The sequence below is a fragment of the Scomber japonicus genome, chromosome 17 (genome assembly GCF_027409825.1).
Source record: "Scomber japonicus isolate fScoJap1 chromosome 17, fScoJap1.pri, whole genome shotgun sequence".
NCBI classification, from domain to species: domain Eukaryota; kingdom Metazoa; phylum Chordata; class Actinopteri; order Scombriformes; family Scombridae; genus Scomber; species Scomber japonicus.
In genome coordinates, this window is record NC_070594.1 from 12,145,655 (window position 1) to 12,161,517 (window position 15,863).

The 15,863-nt window shown below is 39.3% G+C and overlaps 1 protein-coding gene across 1 annotated transcript; it reads left to right on the forward strand.

Moving 5' to 3' along the window:
* Window positions 1-1,845: 1,845 nt before the first annotated feature.
* On the forward strand, window positions 1,846-15,850 carry agbl5 (AGBL carboxypeptidase 5). Its single transcript, XM_053337279.1, has 17 exons — window positions 1,846-1,962; window positions 3,634-3,928; window positions 4,080-4,251; window positions 4,395-4,561; window positions 4,660-4,837; window positions 4,977-5,155; window positions 5,732-6,266; window positions 7,508-7,677; window positions 7,919-8,054; window positions 8,242-8,453; window positions 8,567-8,769; window positions 9,205-9,381; window positions 12,661-12,803; window positions 12,943-12,995; window positions 13,262-13,452; window positions 14,134-14,261; window positions 14,360-15,850. Exons 2-17 carry the CDS (start codon window positions 3,714-3,716, stop codon window positions 14,438-14,440), a joined length of 2,940 nt encoding a protein of 979 aa, XP_053193254.1. The 5' UTR covers window positions 1,846-1,962; window positions 3,634-3,713; the 3' UTR covers window positions 14,441-15,850.
* Window positions 15,851-15,863: the final 13 nt, after the last annotated feature.

Consider the following 15,863-nt stretch of genomic DNA (forward strand, 5'->3'; position numbering starts at 1 on the left):
TGCCATGAAAGTTAATTAGCCCATCTATTTTGGGATTCAATCTAGCCTACAATAAAATAATGCTTATATGATTATATAAAATAAACATACATGTTTAATAAAGGGAAGAGTGATTTCAAAAACTTGCTTTTAAATTTTGGAAAGTAGCCTATTGTACCAGCACATTTTCAAATGCCAATATATTAAATGCCACTTTTAGTATCCTGTGAGTATCCCAACACATAGTCAGAGTAGCAAATAATTTTCTATAAGTGCAACCGTGTTTTCCTATCTGGCTCTCTCTTGTTTGTTTTAATGGTTGGTCTTGATCCAGTTTATCTGTATATTCCTTACTTTTACTTTACTTACTTTACTTACTTTTAAAAAGTGATATTAACAAAGAAACATCCACAGACAGTACCTTTTACTGACAGTTTGAAATGATCATATGCAAGAACGATCCCTATTTCAATTTGAATATTTGTATTAATTTTCTTTTTTTCTTTGTATGGGGGCCATAAAGTGCAAAATACAACATTTCACTAAACCAAATGAATAAGACAGAAAACAAAACATCTCAGAAAAAGGGGCTGTTATTCTGTCATGAGCTTACTTATCAGGGATTTAGGATTTAAAAGGGGTTTAAACCTATGTTGTGCAGAACAGAAAAGTGGTCTTAGAAACCTTTCTGCTTTATCCTCTGGGGGTGCAGCTTAAACATGCCTGTAGTTCATTCTAAACACAGTAACTCTTGTGAAAACCACCAAAGTGCCATATATTTCAGTTTGATTGAAGTCTGCAGCCATCAGTTCATTTTCTCTTAAGTTAGATCTGGCTAATACCAGTACAAAGCTATAGAAAATGATCACCTGACACCATGGTTCTTCATTTCAACAACTTCCCCATTTTGGATCAACTCTTACTGCACTCATCAGCATTGTTTCCAGCCACAGCAGATAACCCAGTGATAAACCCAGTGATAAACCCAGTGTACGCTACCTACCCAGCACCAAACAGCAGACAGACTCAGTTACAACTACCTGGGAAATATAGTCTAGTGGAGCATTTAGCAGCTAAAGAAGCTGGATACTTTCCTCAGGAAAATGGTGAGAGCAAAACCAAACTAAAAGGAGAAGGAACATTCACCAAGTTCCCAATACCTTCAAATGAATGCTAATGTGGGTCCATGTCTACTGGTTGGGTATATAGTTGTAACATGCATTAACCAGAAAAGGTAGAGAGCACTATAGAGAGCAGGAAGTATGGCTGAGAGCACTATTTTTTTAAGGTACTTATCTGTGTTGTTGTAACACTGCCACAATGCAACCGTTCTTCAAATTGACGGACGCCTAAAGATAGCCCTAACATCCCTAACTGATGAGTATGATTAACTTAGGAAATCTTTATTGCCAGATATCTGACAACATACCCCCCCCCCCCCCCCCCACCCCGTTAAATTGTGTCACAGTACTAATTAAGCCCATGTCAGACTGTTAACTTTTTCCATAACATATCTTTATTTCATATTCCAAAACCTGCATGAACTAATGAATACATTTTCAAATTAGAGATAAATCTTGCTTGATAAGAAATTGTCTCCCTCATAAATCATGTCAGTACCTATGAAAAACACCTGAACTTAGATGTCAGTGGGCCAAATAGGTACACTTACCCTAGCAGCTGAAACCATTTGTTATAAAAAATAGAAAAGTAATTAAAAAGTAATCAAATATAATAAGTTACATTACTTATTACATTTTAAATAGGGTAACAAGCAAACTGTAACCTATTATATTTCCACAGTCACCTCCTCAACCCTTGCTGTTAATGATAAACTCCTGCTACTTTGACGTTAACTACAGGAAATTTCCAGTGAATGCTCGTTTGTCCAGAGAACCCTGAACGCAGCACGCAGAGCGATGAATTGAGGGGTTGAGAAAAGGACGGTGAAAACAAAAATGGACATCGATCGAAAATAGCTGAGTAAGACTTATAATTCATCACTTCACGTAAGCGCATTGTTGCAGATAATATTTGATGGCAATGCAACGACGAAAACCCTCCGTGTATATGCTTAAAAAAAGAAAAGACTGTCGTTGAGGAAAAGGGCTGCTGCTGGCACGGTAGTTAGCCTCGGTAGCTTAGAGACGGATGCTAGCGTTATTATTACCAACATTATCTGACATTGACCACCAATGCTTGCATGGTTGTCAGTATTAACAATAATTTGCACAGATAAACCAGTATCAATCACATCATTTTGTCATATTTTTTTCACCTTTTGCTCTTGCTGTATTTTTCCTCGATCAGCTGTTGTTATTTCTGTGTTGCTTTTACTGACAACAAACAGCAGCCATTGTTTTATTTTGCAGGACAGGATAACAATACATGATCGGGTCATTTATAAGAAGGCAAATAGCGACAATGACAGTGTTTCTGCAACCCCAAGTGATACATCGGTAGTGTGCAGAGATCTGGCTGTCATTGACTGGGGAAAATATTCCTTATAGTTTTGCTTTTTAGTTGCATTTTTGTTGATTGGCCGCAGGTTGTCGCTGTTATCTGTTGACTTGCATCGTTTCACAGTCCTGCATCACAGCCAGAGGTCCCTGTGGGGACAAAGTGGGAGTTGGTCATTTATTTACTTGACTGGATTTATATTATATAGACTGAAGTGTGTGCCATTAGTGTAATAGGTTACAGATGACTTGTTACTTTATTTAAAATGTAATATAAGTAATGTAACTGTTACTTAATCAAAGTAATGTAATTTATTATATTTGATTATTTTTCAAATTTTCTAATGAATGTTTTGAGCTGTTAGGGTAAGTGTATTCATTAAGCACCAAAATCTAAGTTCACGTGTTTTTCATGGACACTGATGATGTATAAGGGAGAAGATTTCTTATTAAGCAAGATTTATCTCTCATTTGAAAATGCATTCGTTATTTCATGTAGATTTTATGAAAAAAGTCAAAAGTCTGGCATGGGCTCAATTGGTACTGTAACACCATTTAAATCCATGTGTGCTTCAAATAAGGTCTACATCATGATTTGTTTCCAAAATATAAACAAAAATATTGATTTCAAAGAATTAAAAACAGCAATATGTATTCAGTAACATGTTAAATATTAAAAATAGGGGGAACAAACCCTCCTGAGCAAATTCTTAAAGGTCTGGCTTCAGATGTAACCCCTTTTGTAATAATCAACATTTTCATAAGTTACTGTAATTTAATTACACATTTTTACTGTAACGGATTACAGTTACATTTATTTTGTAATTAAATGATGTAGCACCATTACATGTATAACTAGTTACTCCCCTACACTGATTATAACTAAGTCATAATTACAGTTAAAGCTACGTTTCATTTTCTCACTGATGGCAGAAAGATATTATAAAGAAATTGTTAGCCAAGCCAAATTGTAGATACAGTAGAACCAGCGTTATGAGTGGATAAAACTATCATCAAGATATTTCAAAAGATATTTATTATTTACAGATACTATTTGGTTGAGTTTGTAGGATCTTCATATCACTCATATTTTAGCTTATTTCAATTCATGTACCACCCTTTTAACTCTTTATTTATGTATTTATTTTATCTTATCAGTGTAAATATATTTTGTGTTTGTATGATTTTGTAACAGGTTGTCTAATGTCACACTGCTGACTGGCATCTCACCAAGGACCTGAGGGGAGAAAAGTGAAGAGTCCAGAGTTCAAAACAATGGAGGCTCGCTTTGGTAATATTGTGTTCAGCTCCAAGTTTGACTCAGGGAACCTGGCCCGCGTGGAGAAGGTGGAGAAGGGCAACTCCAGCCCTACTGCTGATACGGCTTCCAGCGGGAGCGCCCCCTCAGTGCCAAACATTACCCCTGACTATGAGTTCAATGTGTGGACGCAGCCAGACTGCGCTGGCTCAGAACATGAAAATGGAAACAGGTGACTTCATATTTTGTTAATATTTTACTGTTCTATTATTAAAACAAGGAAATGAAATGAAGTAAAAATTGAGTGTGTTTAGTTGCTGGACACAACCTTTACAGTAAACTACATTATTTAGAGCATCTCATATTGTGTTTTTGTGTTTCAGGTCATGGTTTTACTTCAGTGTGCGGGGTGCAGCATCTGGAAAGATAATGAAGATAAATGTGATGAACATGAACAACCAGAGGAAGCTTTACAGTCAAGGCATGGCTCCTCTCGTACGCACTTTACCTGGCAAGAACCGGTGGGAGAGGATCCGAGACCGACCCACTTCTGAGGTACTTACACACACTCAGAAGCTCTCAGGGAGAGACTCCGGGCTAAAGAGGAGCCAAAAGCAGCTGGATGGATGAAGCAGAGTGCTGTCAGCTATTATTATCTTTCTAATAATGTGTCTCTTCTTCCTTCTGTTGCTGTCCAGATTGTAGATAACCAGTTCATCCTATCATTCACTCACCGCCTCTTGGAGGTTCGAGGGGCAACCACCTATTTCTCCTTCTGCTACCCATTTTCATACAATGAGTGCCAGGAGATGCTGCAGCAGTTGGATGAGAGCTACCCCAATGCTGTTCAGCTCACTCCGAGCAGGTAAAACACAACAAATACAGAATACACGTTGTTTCGTGTGTATATGATGTCTTTCTAACTTTCTCCCCTCCATCACTATCCTCTGCTCTCATTGCCAGTGCACCAGGTACTGTGTATTACCACAGGGAGTTGCTGTGCCACTCTCTAGATGGCAACAGGGTGGACCTGCTCACTGTGACAAATTGCAGCAGGATGCAAGAGGAGAGAGAACCCCGGCTCCCTAAGCTGTTTCCTGACACCAACACTCCAAGACCTCATCAATTCTCTGGCAAAAGGGTATCAATCAAAAAAACACACAATCATTATTCTCTCTTCTAATGAGTGACATAATTGCTTTTTTTATGATGGCATTCAATGATATCAGAGCAGCGTGAAGCTGAAACTTGGCATTTGTGTCTCTGCGTGTGTTTTGCAGGTGTTTTTCCTCAGCAGTCGAGTGCACCCCGGGGAAACTCCATCATCCTTTGTTTTTAACGGTTTTCTCAACTTCATCTTAAGAAGAGACGACCCACGCGCCCATGCGCTTCGTAACATGTTTGTGTTCAAGCTCATTCCAATGCTCAACCCAGACGGGGTTGTCCGAGGGCATTACAGGTGAGAACTGCACATTCATACACCTAGACTGGTCAATGTAAGCCAAGCCTCCAGTTTCTCTCAGTGTTGCCCAGATTCTCCTAAATACATGTGTGCATTGACCCATACTCTAAACTAATGAACCTCTGTTAAACCCTTACTTGACCACAGTATTACTATATAAGTATGCTGTCTTAAGTTAACCTCTGGTCATTATTAATTACACAGACACAGATGAAACTAAAGAAGTGTGTTCTCTTGCTCTCTTACTCCCTTTTTCTCCTTATGTCTCACCTAGACATAGACTAGTTTGATAGAATTTTAATGTTCATAAATGTCCGTTAAACCTCAATTTTAAATTAAATTAAATAACATTTTCACCTGTAATGAAAAACCCTGTTCACCAAAGGCCAGCAGTGTCCAATCTAGGTCAGGTTTGAGAAGCCAGGTTATGTGATGTTAAGCCTTTAAGCAAATACAGGTTTAACCTTTCTTTATCTAAACAAACACCAGTATGTAAGAACTATGGCAGAATTAATTGATTTTCAAGCTCTATGTAATAACTAATTGATGTATCAATCTCTCTCTGTTCTGTAGGACTGATTCCAGGGGTGTGAACCTAAATAGACAGTACCTGAACCCCAGCCCTGAGCTGCACCCTTCCATCTACGCAGCCAAAACACTGTTGCTTTACCACCACACACACAACCGTGTGCGCAATACAAACCCTGGGACTCGCTGTAACAGCCCCACACACACACAGGCCCCTCCCCTCAACACCAAGCCAGCCAATCAGCATCAGTCTCCTCCCCTCACGGCCCTCGAAGTCAGCCTGAACCAACGAAATGCAGAGAAAGACGCAAATCCCCCCCAGGCAGAAGTTCCCATGGGGATGGAGGAAAACTCGTGGGAGACCACAGAGGTGGGCAAAGGGGACCAGAACAGCTCGTCGAGCTCTGTAGAGACTGTAGCTCCTGTTACTGTGGAGTCACCAGAACCACAGGAGGAGGAGGAACAGGAATCAATCCCACCCCAGGAGGGAGGTGTGGCATATTATGTGGACTTACATGGCCACGCCTCCAAACGCGGATGCTTCATGTATGGAAATAGTCTTTCTGACGAGAGCCAGCAGGTGAAGATTATTGAATTTATTAAATACAGTTGTTCATTTGACTAGTGGTAATGATAGCACATAGGCCTGCACGATATCAGCAAAATGTGCGATGTGCGATCACACTGTTCAATATTGCGATGACGATATGACTTGCGATAAATAAGAAAATATTTAAAGTTTGCATACAGTTCCTGTCTCTTTCAGATTTTCAGCTTTAAAAGATTCCCTGCTTTTAGGTACTCTAAAACACTGAATAGCTGATTGTAATTACCGCAAATTCCGGACTACAGAGCGCACCTGATTAAAAGCCGCATGCTCTAATTTTAGAAAGAAAATCAATTTTGTACTTGTACAAGCCACGCCGGATTTTAAGCCTCAGGTGTCCCACGTTGTAATATGAGATATTAGCTATGGTTGGTCTGGCGATGCCTGACAGCCATCACGCATTTATTGTGTATTATTTTATCATTATTAAGGCAAAAGAACTCAATTTATGTCCATGGACATTGTAATGAATAGGATATATGCTTAATATTAGTTTGCATACAGCGTGCTGCATGGACTTCAATACATCTGCTGCACCGCTGCTATCACAATTATCAAATGCTAAGTTTTTCCAGTCTGTGACTGTGACCCTCATAAAAGTAATATTTTACAAATCTGCATTATATAAACTAACGAAATTCGTTAAAGTAAGTAATTTGGCGACTTCTAAGTCATTAAACTAAGTCTTACTTTTACTGGAGTAATCTACCTCGTTGGCACCTGTCATTGTACGTCTTGCTTTGAATTAAAACTTACCTACTGAGCGAACTCTCCCGTTCTCTCCTATGAACGAGTCGGACGACAACGTGTATCAACCATGAAGCAAAGTGAAAAAATAATAAAGTACGTAACAGCCGCATCATATGATTTTCTTCGAGTATTTTCCATGTTGATGAGAGTCAGTACAAATGACTGATTTACAATAATAAAGCGTGCTTGATTTATCACACAATTTCATTGGACCTCTGTGAACTACTCATCAATTTTATTGGTCTACTGTTACAAGGCAAAATGTTTTGGACGCCACGAAAAAAAAAAAAAAGTGTGCGTGGCCAATTTATCGCATTACAGACCAGCTTTTGCGATGGGTTCATCGCGAACGTTCACATCGCAATGACGATGAAAATTCGATTAATCGTGCAGGCCTAATAGCACATTTGTTTATCCCCAGCAGATATAGTACTACAACTGTACTCTGCTTCCTCTGTCTGCAGGTGGAGAACATGTTGTATCCAAGGCTGATTGCTGTGAACTCTGCACACTTTGATTTCCTGGGCTGTAACTTCTCTGAGAAAAACATGTACGCTCGGGACAAGAGAGATGGCCAGTCTAAGGAAGGCAGCGGGCGGGTGGCTATTCACAAGGCCATAGGTCTGCTTCACAGGTCAGATATCATGGGATGGACACCAATGCAACAACTTATGTTCAGTGTGATCAATTCAAAAAGAACAACAAAGGTTTTAAATCATTTTCAGTTTTCTTCTGGAATTAGATTATCTCCATACTTTCATAGTGTTTTTACTCAGGTACATAGTAAAAATGAAGATAACAATGAACTTGTTTATTCTCAAATTGTCTCCCAAGCTATCATTAAACTTACATCTCTGTCACTGGTTCTCCACTAGCTACACTTTAGAGTGCAACTACAACACAGGAAAAGCCATGAACACTATCCCACCGGCCTGCCACGACAACGGACGGGCGACCCCCCCTCCACCTCCATCATTCCCTCCAAAATATACTCCAGAAATATTTGAACAGGTAGGAAGTCATGAGTGGTTAGTTTCAAGATGTGAAGTGTTTTAGTTACAGTGAACAATATTTCTTCACACACGCCCCCCAAGATATTGACTTAATTCAATTTTAGGTTTTAAAACTAATTTCGTAACCAAATTTATCTTTCAATATGAGGTGGGTATGAAGAAAACTGCATTTTTTTGTGCATCAGGTGGGTCGTGCCGTTGCTATCTCAGCACTGGATATGGCAGAGTGTAACCCCTGGCCTCGACTGGTGCTGTCTGAGCACAGCTGCCTGACCAACCTCCGAGCTTGGATCCTCAAGCATGTCCGCAACACCAAAGGCCTGAACTCACATGTCCATGCTCCACCAAGAACACACCACAGCGGCAGCAAGGCGTCACCGCCAAAGAGCTTCAGCAAGTGAGTTCACATGGAGTTTGAATACTCCGTTTAAAATAGTGTCTTTTTTAAAATTTATATTACTCATTTGAATATGTGTGTTTCGTGTGTTTGTCTTGATTTTTTCCGAACAGCTGTCTGTCTGGCTCGGCATCAGAGAACACCCTCAGTCGCATTCGCTGCAACAGCCACAGCAGCAGCAGTCAGACGCCATCCCCGAAAGTTCACAGTTCCCCGAGTTTTACTTTTGGCTGCCCCCCACCCCGAACTCACACACAGCACAACAGCACACACAGCAACGTACGCGGAAGCAACAAGGCGCTCGGACCTGTCAGGGGTAAGTGGATGTTACCTTACCTTTCCTTACCTTTTTCTAGGTGTTCTTCGCTTTTTTCTCACTCAGTGTCTGTTTCCTCTTTTGGAGCTGTTAAGAAAAGATGGTGGCTGGTTGATAATCGATGTGCCATGTGATTGTGATGCAAAATCAGCTAATGATGATGACATTCACTTGATTTTAAATACATGGTATGACTTCACACCCCAGATGCCTACAGCTTGTACCATGCATGACCCCTGCATGACCCCAGCACCCCTCCTGTTGCTGCTGCTGTATGTTTGTGTGTGTGTATGAATTTTGTCGCCTTCATCCTCACAGTACATGGCTGTCAAAGTAAAGGGCAGTTTCAACATGTAGCCACTTTGTGTTAGTGTGTCTACGACCCCCGCATGTGTCTGAGCTGGTGTGCGCGTGTGTGTCTCTCTCTCCCTGTAGACGCTAAGCCTCAGGAGAAGAGACGCCCGCCCCACCACCGCTCCATCCTACGGTCTCCTAGCAACAGCCACACTCCCACCCGCCCCCCACTCTCACCCCCTTCCTCCTCTTCCTCCTCGTCTTCCTCAGTGTGCGCAGCAGGCTCCTGTCCCCTCCCGGCCTCCGTCAGTATGACAGGTCTGTACTCCCTCCAGCCCCCCAGCCTCTCCACCTTGCTCCCCTCCCTGCAGGCACTTCCCCGCCCCGGGCTGCTCTCCAAACTGAGCCCCCTGCTTCTTCAGAGCCTACCACCAGCCACCAACTCTCCAACTGGGCCCACTCAGGACTGAGTTTAACCTTTCCTTTTGTGAGCTTGGAAATATATCTGTGTGTGTTGTATTGAGTGAGTGGAGTATCAGACGAACAGGTGTATGAAATATGAAGATTGTCTTTACACAAACCTGAATCTGCCTGGTACTCCACTTGGGTCAAAACAAGTGCAAATCACTATTTGATCTACTGTGTGTTTGTGTATGTTCGCGTCTGAAACATCATTGGTGCTAGCTCTTCTAACTTTTTCTCAAAATATTACCGTTTCTCCTTCTGCACATATCTGTAATTACATATACCTACTAGCACCTTTAGGATAAATAATACACTTGACGGTGCAGGTAATTTTCAAATGTTATTCCTTTTTATTTTCAGCCTTTAATGAAGCATTGGATAACATCCTGTGGTGTCTATCTTGTGGACATTCTTTACTAAACGAAGCAGGCCGGTTAGTGAATGAATGAAAGATGCTTGGCTAGACTTGGATAACCTTTATCGTCCCCTAAGACTTACAGAATGTACAGTGGATAATATTGGAAACACTATACTAAGAGATTTCATTTAGATTAAGTTTCCTTTTCAGTCTGTATACAAGTAATAAGCTAATAAGAAGAATAACTGTGCAGATTGACAGGGCTGTGAGCTTTTCTTCTTTTTCACATAGTTGCCATTCATATTAAACAGGAGCTGTCATCTATGAATGAAATACTTAAACATTCGACATACTGCACTTTAATTTTCAACACTATGAGAGTGACTTGTTTATTGGATTTGTTTAATGTTTGAGGAACAGGTTTTTTTGAATAATAAGACTGAACATAATGTGGCATATGTTTCTGTTTAATCTTTTAAAGCACCTGTTGATCTTTTGTTTGCTGTATTGTATTTTAATTTAATTTTTTCATGTTTATATGTAGAACGCTGCCACAACTTTCTGGTATAATCCTATTTGGAGCTAGTTTAGTGTATGACTGAGCACTCTCTACACTTTATTTAATTTCTATTGACTGTTTTTTTTAATATTTAATGTGAGTGGATGATTGATTTCAGTGATCGTTATGAAATATGTATCATTCCAGTGTCAGTCCTATCTTGGTCTTGACATTATGATGTTCACAGAGTAGCCTAATGCCAGAAACCTCATGTGCACCATCACTGGCTCAAATCCTAATGGATGGTGAAACCTTAGTTTCTTTGGAGGTAAAAAAAAAGAAAAGAGAAAAAAGGTTTTTGAAGCAGTTTTGCCAACTAGCAATATCATATAAAAAAGTATTTGTTTTGTTCATTGTCTCCAACAGATTGACCAAGTCAAAGTTGGCAGGAGTTTATAATTTTCTTTATAAGATTTAAGTCAAGTTATGATGTAAATAAAATGTGGAGTTTTTAAATTGTATTATGATCCATCAAAGTGGTGAAGAAAAACATTTAATTCCTCATATATAATGTTAGTTATATTCATTATTTATTAAGCGTACTGTATATGTGTCCTTCCTAGTGTAAACAGGGTGAGCGTGGCAGGTATGTAATGGGCTGTCAATTGTCAAAGTTAATATATTTTGTGGTTAGCAGAGATGAGAAATAATTTTGTTGTCTCAGACTGTATGTACGCTTCATAGATCAATTGTGGACTTTATGGTAATTTGTCTGTAATTTAGTTTTGTGTGTTGTCATCAAACTAAGTACCTTGATTATGGTCTGTGTTTTAAGGACCAGCGATTTTTAGATGCACTGACGATGCACTGAGAGGCAGATGGTGTGTGACCTGGAGAGAGGGTATTACAAACAGCAGATAAACCAGATTAATAATCGATAAATTTCAGAATATCTGGCCTTGCCTTGTTGTAGCTATTGTCTGTTCTGATGCTGTGTGACATTGTAGTTATGGTGTGCCTTGCTCTGGTATCTTTTGTAAAACAGTAGATCTTGGAGGCTCTGCTCATTCCTTTTTTTTTTTACCAGATCACTATATAATCCAGGTGATCTGATAAGGGATCCATGTTGCCTCCGCGTCTGCTTTAACTTCAATCTGAAGAAATCTTGTTTTTGCAAGCTACAATGTAGAGGGTGGCTTTTTTGAATATACAGGCCTAAACTAATGTATGTTTAAATCTGAGTTATACAACTCATTAAAAGAAAAAATTATATATATATATAGATACTGTATATGACTACAGTTATATTTGGACATTAAGGGGCATATTTAGGACTTTTTATTACCTTTTCATGAAAGAAAAGTCTAATTAGAGCGATGACCAACAAAAACTGGCAACACTATCCTTTCTTAGGTAGTTGTAAACGTTCCCAAAGAGGCAGTATGGGCTTAAAAGAGAGATCTCAGCTACAGGAGAACAGGAGCAAAAACAAATTAAACTTCTACAAATGTTCTCATATTGTTCTCTAGGGACATAGAAGTCTTACTTGATGCTCACTATGATGATTGTCATGTAGCTAATGCCCACTCCATTTAATACAGTGTATATTTATTATAAACTCTCAAATTAGATCAACGCCCTGACAAGTGTGGAGAGTATACTGTAGTTCTGCTTTTTCACTGTGAACTTTGATGTCTTGTTCCCCAGTGGTTTTAGTCCTAAAGCTTATATATTATCATCCAGAATGACACAGACACACACATACACACACAAAAAGCTTTAGGTGGAAACACACTGTATGCATAGTCACATTCTCACTAGGTCTCTCTGCATTATACTCCTTATGAGAATTGTGCTGTTTCTATCAATGTGGTGCTAATCTTCTATACCAGACTACAATAAGTGTTTGTCTGTGTAACATCTTTACAAATATCACCTCCTTGAATGTGCTGCTGTCTTTTACCGCCTCTCTGTTTAACCTCTGGAATAAAAACTATTCCTTTGTGAAGCAACTTCTGTCTCTAATCTCTTTTGACTCTGTGAAATCTCTATAAATGCAACTTCTTTGTAACTATATAGGCCACCTCAAGACATTTCAGTATCCTGACTTGTTTAGTTAAGGCAAGACTCTGTTTGTAAAAATCAACAATCAACATCTTGACCAGTAATAAATGTCTATCTTTGAATATTTTGTCACTCATCTGCCCACCAATGTGTCTCCTCTCCTCTCCTCTCTCCGTCCTTTGTATTTATGTCCCTTGTCATTGGTTTACAGGCCTCAGCTGCCCAGACTTTCAGGCTGGTGGACCCAGTTCAGCGGGTTGGTCAAGAATGCCTCTCCCCAGCCGTCCTGGGCGTGTGGGGAGAGGGTGTCGAACTGTTACCATCACTCGTCAAACCACAGAAGGCCGTACAGAGGTTAACATACTTTGTTAACTCACTTACAGACACTTAATTGTCCTCATCTCCTCTATTACCAGTTTGTTCTGCCATTTATTCCATTTAAGTGTACTTCCCCAGGTTTATTAAGTCTCACTGTAATGTCTATCTGTCACAGACTGCTAAAGACTCGGAGCCTGAACACATCCTTTCCTCTATCAAATTTAGCAAGTGAGTGTGCTTACTCTATGTATATGTATGTATATTAGGGCTTTTTTTTTTTTTAAAACTCGCAGTTAAAATTTTGATGCAAAAGGAGAAGAAATTTGGCAACTGTTGACATTTGCAAATTTTATATATAAAGGAAGGAAGAAAGAAAATTAGGAGTTCCCATGTATTGCTAATATGTAACATTGTGTTGCTTGGTTGTTAGTTTCCAATGCTATGTTTTTATTAGGGAGTTGTAAATTATGTTAACCTCTCTGTTGCCTGCCCAGGTGTGAGCTGCAGCCTCATGTAAGCCGCATCCCTATCCGGAGGGTGGGGTCATCTGAAACCTCTCCCACACGTGACAGTAAAACATCCCCTATTAGCACTAACCCACCCTCACCTGCAAATGAGCACTCCGCCACCATGAAGGTCTGGAAGCTGATCAGACCTGGGCTCCACCGACACCTGTCACTGACAGGCATGTACACACACACACACACACACACACACACATACACACACACATTTGTCTGTGGTATTAGACCTTTGACCTATGGACCGGTGTCTGAGTAAGTTACCTACAGGGTTTTGCATAGTTATTATTACTGTAGCTTAAAGTGACAAACAGAGACATAAATTAACTGATAATACCATTTCTCTCATTTCAATTGGGTGTTGTAGCTTTTTTTTAGATCATTGTTTTGGATTTACACTTAAAAGCTCTGGTAAACCTGCCCAGCCCCAAACAGTGAAGCATTTAGCCAATAAAGAGCCAGATATTTCCCTCAGGGGTCATTGAAGACCAAAACAGAGCGTTCAGCCAAACAATCAGTGAAGGATTGACAGAAGTTCATTTCCATATTAAATATCTGTCAATATGTAATAATAATAATAGGTGTGATTTATATAGCGCCTTTCACAAACCCATGGATGTATACTTGTGGCTACAATGCTCCTATGAACATTGGTTTGAATTGTCCACATTTATATATCCCCGGAAATTTAGACAATCCTGATGGTTCCCATACAAATATCTCATTATACAAGACTTCTTCCTTTTGTCATAATTAGTCAGCATAAAATTGCTTTTTGAGTTCCACCCTTCCTGTGTGTAAATGACTTATGTCCAGAGCTAATGTCAGTGTTTTATTTCACTCAGAAGGTGTATCAGGGAAAGAGGGTGCCATACAGCTGACCTCTAAAGCACTAAAGAAGAGCACGGGCCGGAGTTTCCACTACAAAGGAAACACTATTATAGAAACTGCTCCAGAGACTGATGAACAACAGGTGAACACAGATGAATCACTATTAAAGTTCACAGAGACCAACGATCAGCATGAATAAATCAATTGACTTGACCAGTCTGTAATATTTTGTGTTTGAAGGTTGAGGAAACTCCTCCAGTGATGCCGCTCCCTGAGCCTGTGAACATGTGTGAGACAGTGACGCTGTGTGGAGAAGCCTAGAAACTGCACACAAGAGCCCTGGTGCATACAGTATATGTATGTTTTTTTCTTAATGTGAGACTAAATTACCATATTAAGATCAAAATCATTTCAAAGAAGGAAGGAATGTGGGGGAAGGGGTGACATAGTCATCACAGAAGGATTATTTTGGGCATATTAATGTGAACAATTTTATCCTTATTTATTCAATATCCGGAGCATGCATGTTTTCAGGCATGCGGTGCAACACAGACAGACCTAGGAGCTTTACTCTTGTAGCTGGGGGTTAAGTGCCTTGCCCAATGACACCACAACAGTGTGCTGAGGTATGGAGGAGACACAAACTTCTTTCATTCAAGCTTTTTAGCTAATTAACAATCCAGAAACTTGAAATATCCCTTAACATTTCAGCTACCATTAATGTACCTCACACTTTGTAATGCGAGTCCTTTCCTTCTGTTGCTCCCTCCCTAAAAATGTAGTGACACGCACTCATGACCAGTACTGTTCTGCACTGATAAATATTTCCACAGTCAGCCATTTGTTCTAGTCTAGCAAAGGATTGACTTTTATTCCAACGAGCACAGCAGCACCTTTATAACCTCATTATTCCCGTTGTGGGCTTAGATGTGAGAGTGAAGTGTATTTAATGTAATTATTCTAAAGGTTGCGCGTTTTGCATATAATTCCTATAAAAAACTATTCACCCACATTGGACTTTTTATGATTTGTTTTACAACACTGAACCCTCAGTGGATGAAAGTTTACAGCTCGAAGTAAGTGAAGATGTAAGAATCACTGATTGCACAAGAACTCGAGCCCTTTATTGTTAAAAACCTAAATTATCACTAATGCCGAAGGTTGATTTTAGACATATCATTGAATTAAGATCACCTATGTGTGATCAATGTGTGGCAAGTGATTTTAGGATAAACACACTTGTATCTCGAAGGTCAAACCTTAAGAAGAAACATATCAAATCATTCCACAATAAGGTTGTTAAAAAGTATTTGAGGGGAATCTAAAAAAAAAATCATTCCAGTGAATGTCTTTAACCAAAGTCTCATCATATTCCCAGTGACTTAATGTAATAAAACATTAAAGTCCAAGGGTGGGTGTATATTTTTATAGGCAATAAATGTTTATTAAATATATTGGCACATTCCTTTAATACCTTGATTTCCAGGTATTTTATTACCATATATATATTCATATATTTTATGAGAGAAACTGTTAAAATAGTCTTTTTCTTTTTAAATGTAATAACCATATGTTATCCCAGTGACAGACTGGTTTTTACCAAATTGATTATACTGTGACTGAGATAATACTGTTGTAACTTGAAATAAGCTTAAAATATTAATTAACTTGAAATACATATTTTGAATTCTGCACAATAACTTGATGTGAATGTATTTACTGTGTGTGTAGAATAAAAAGAATT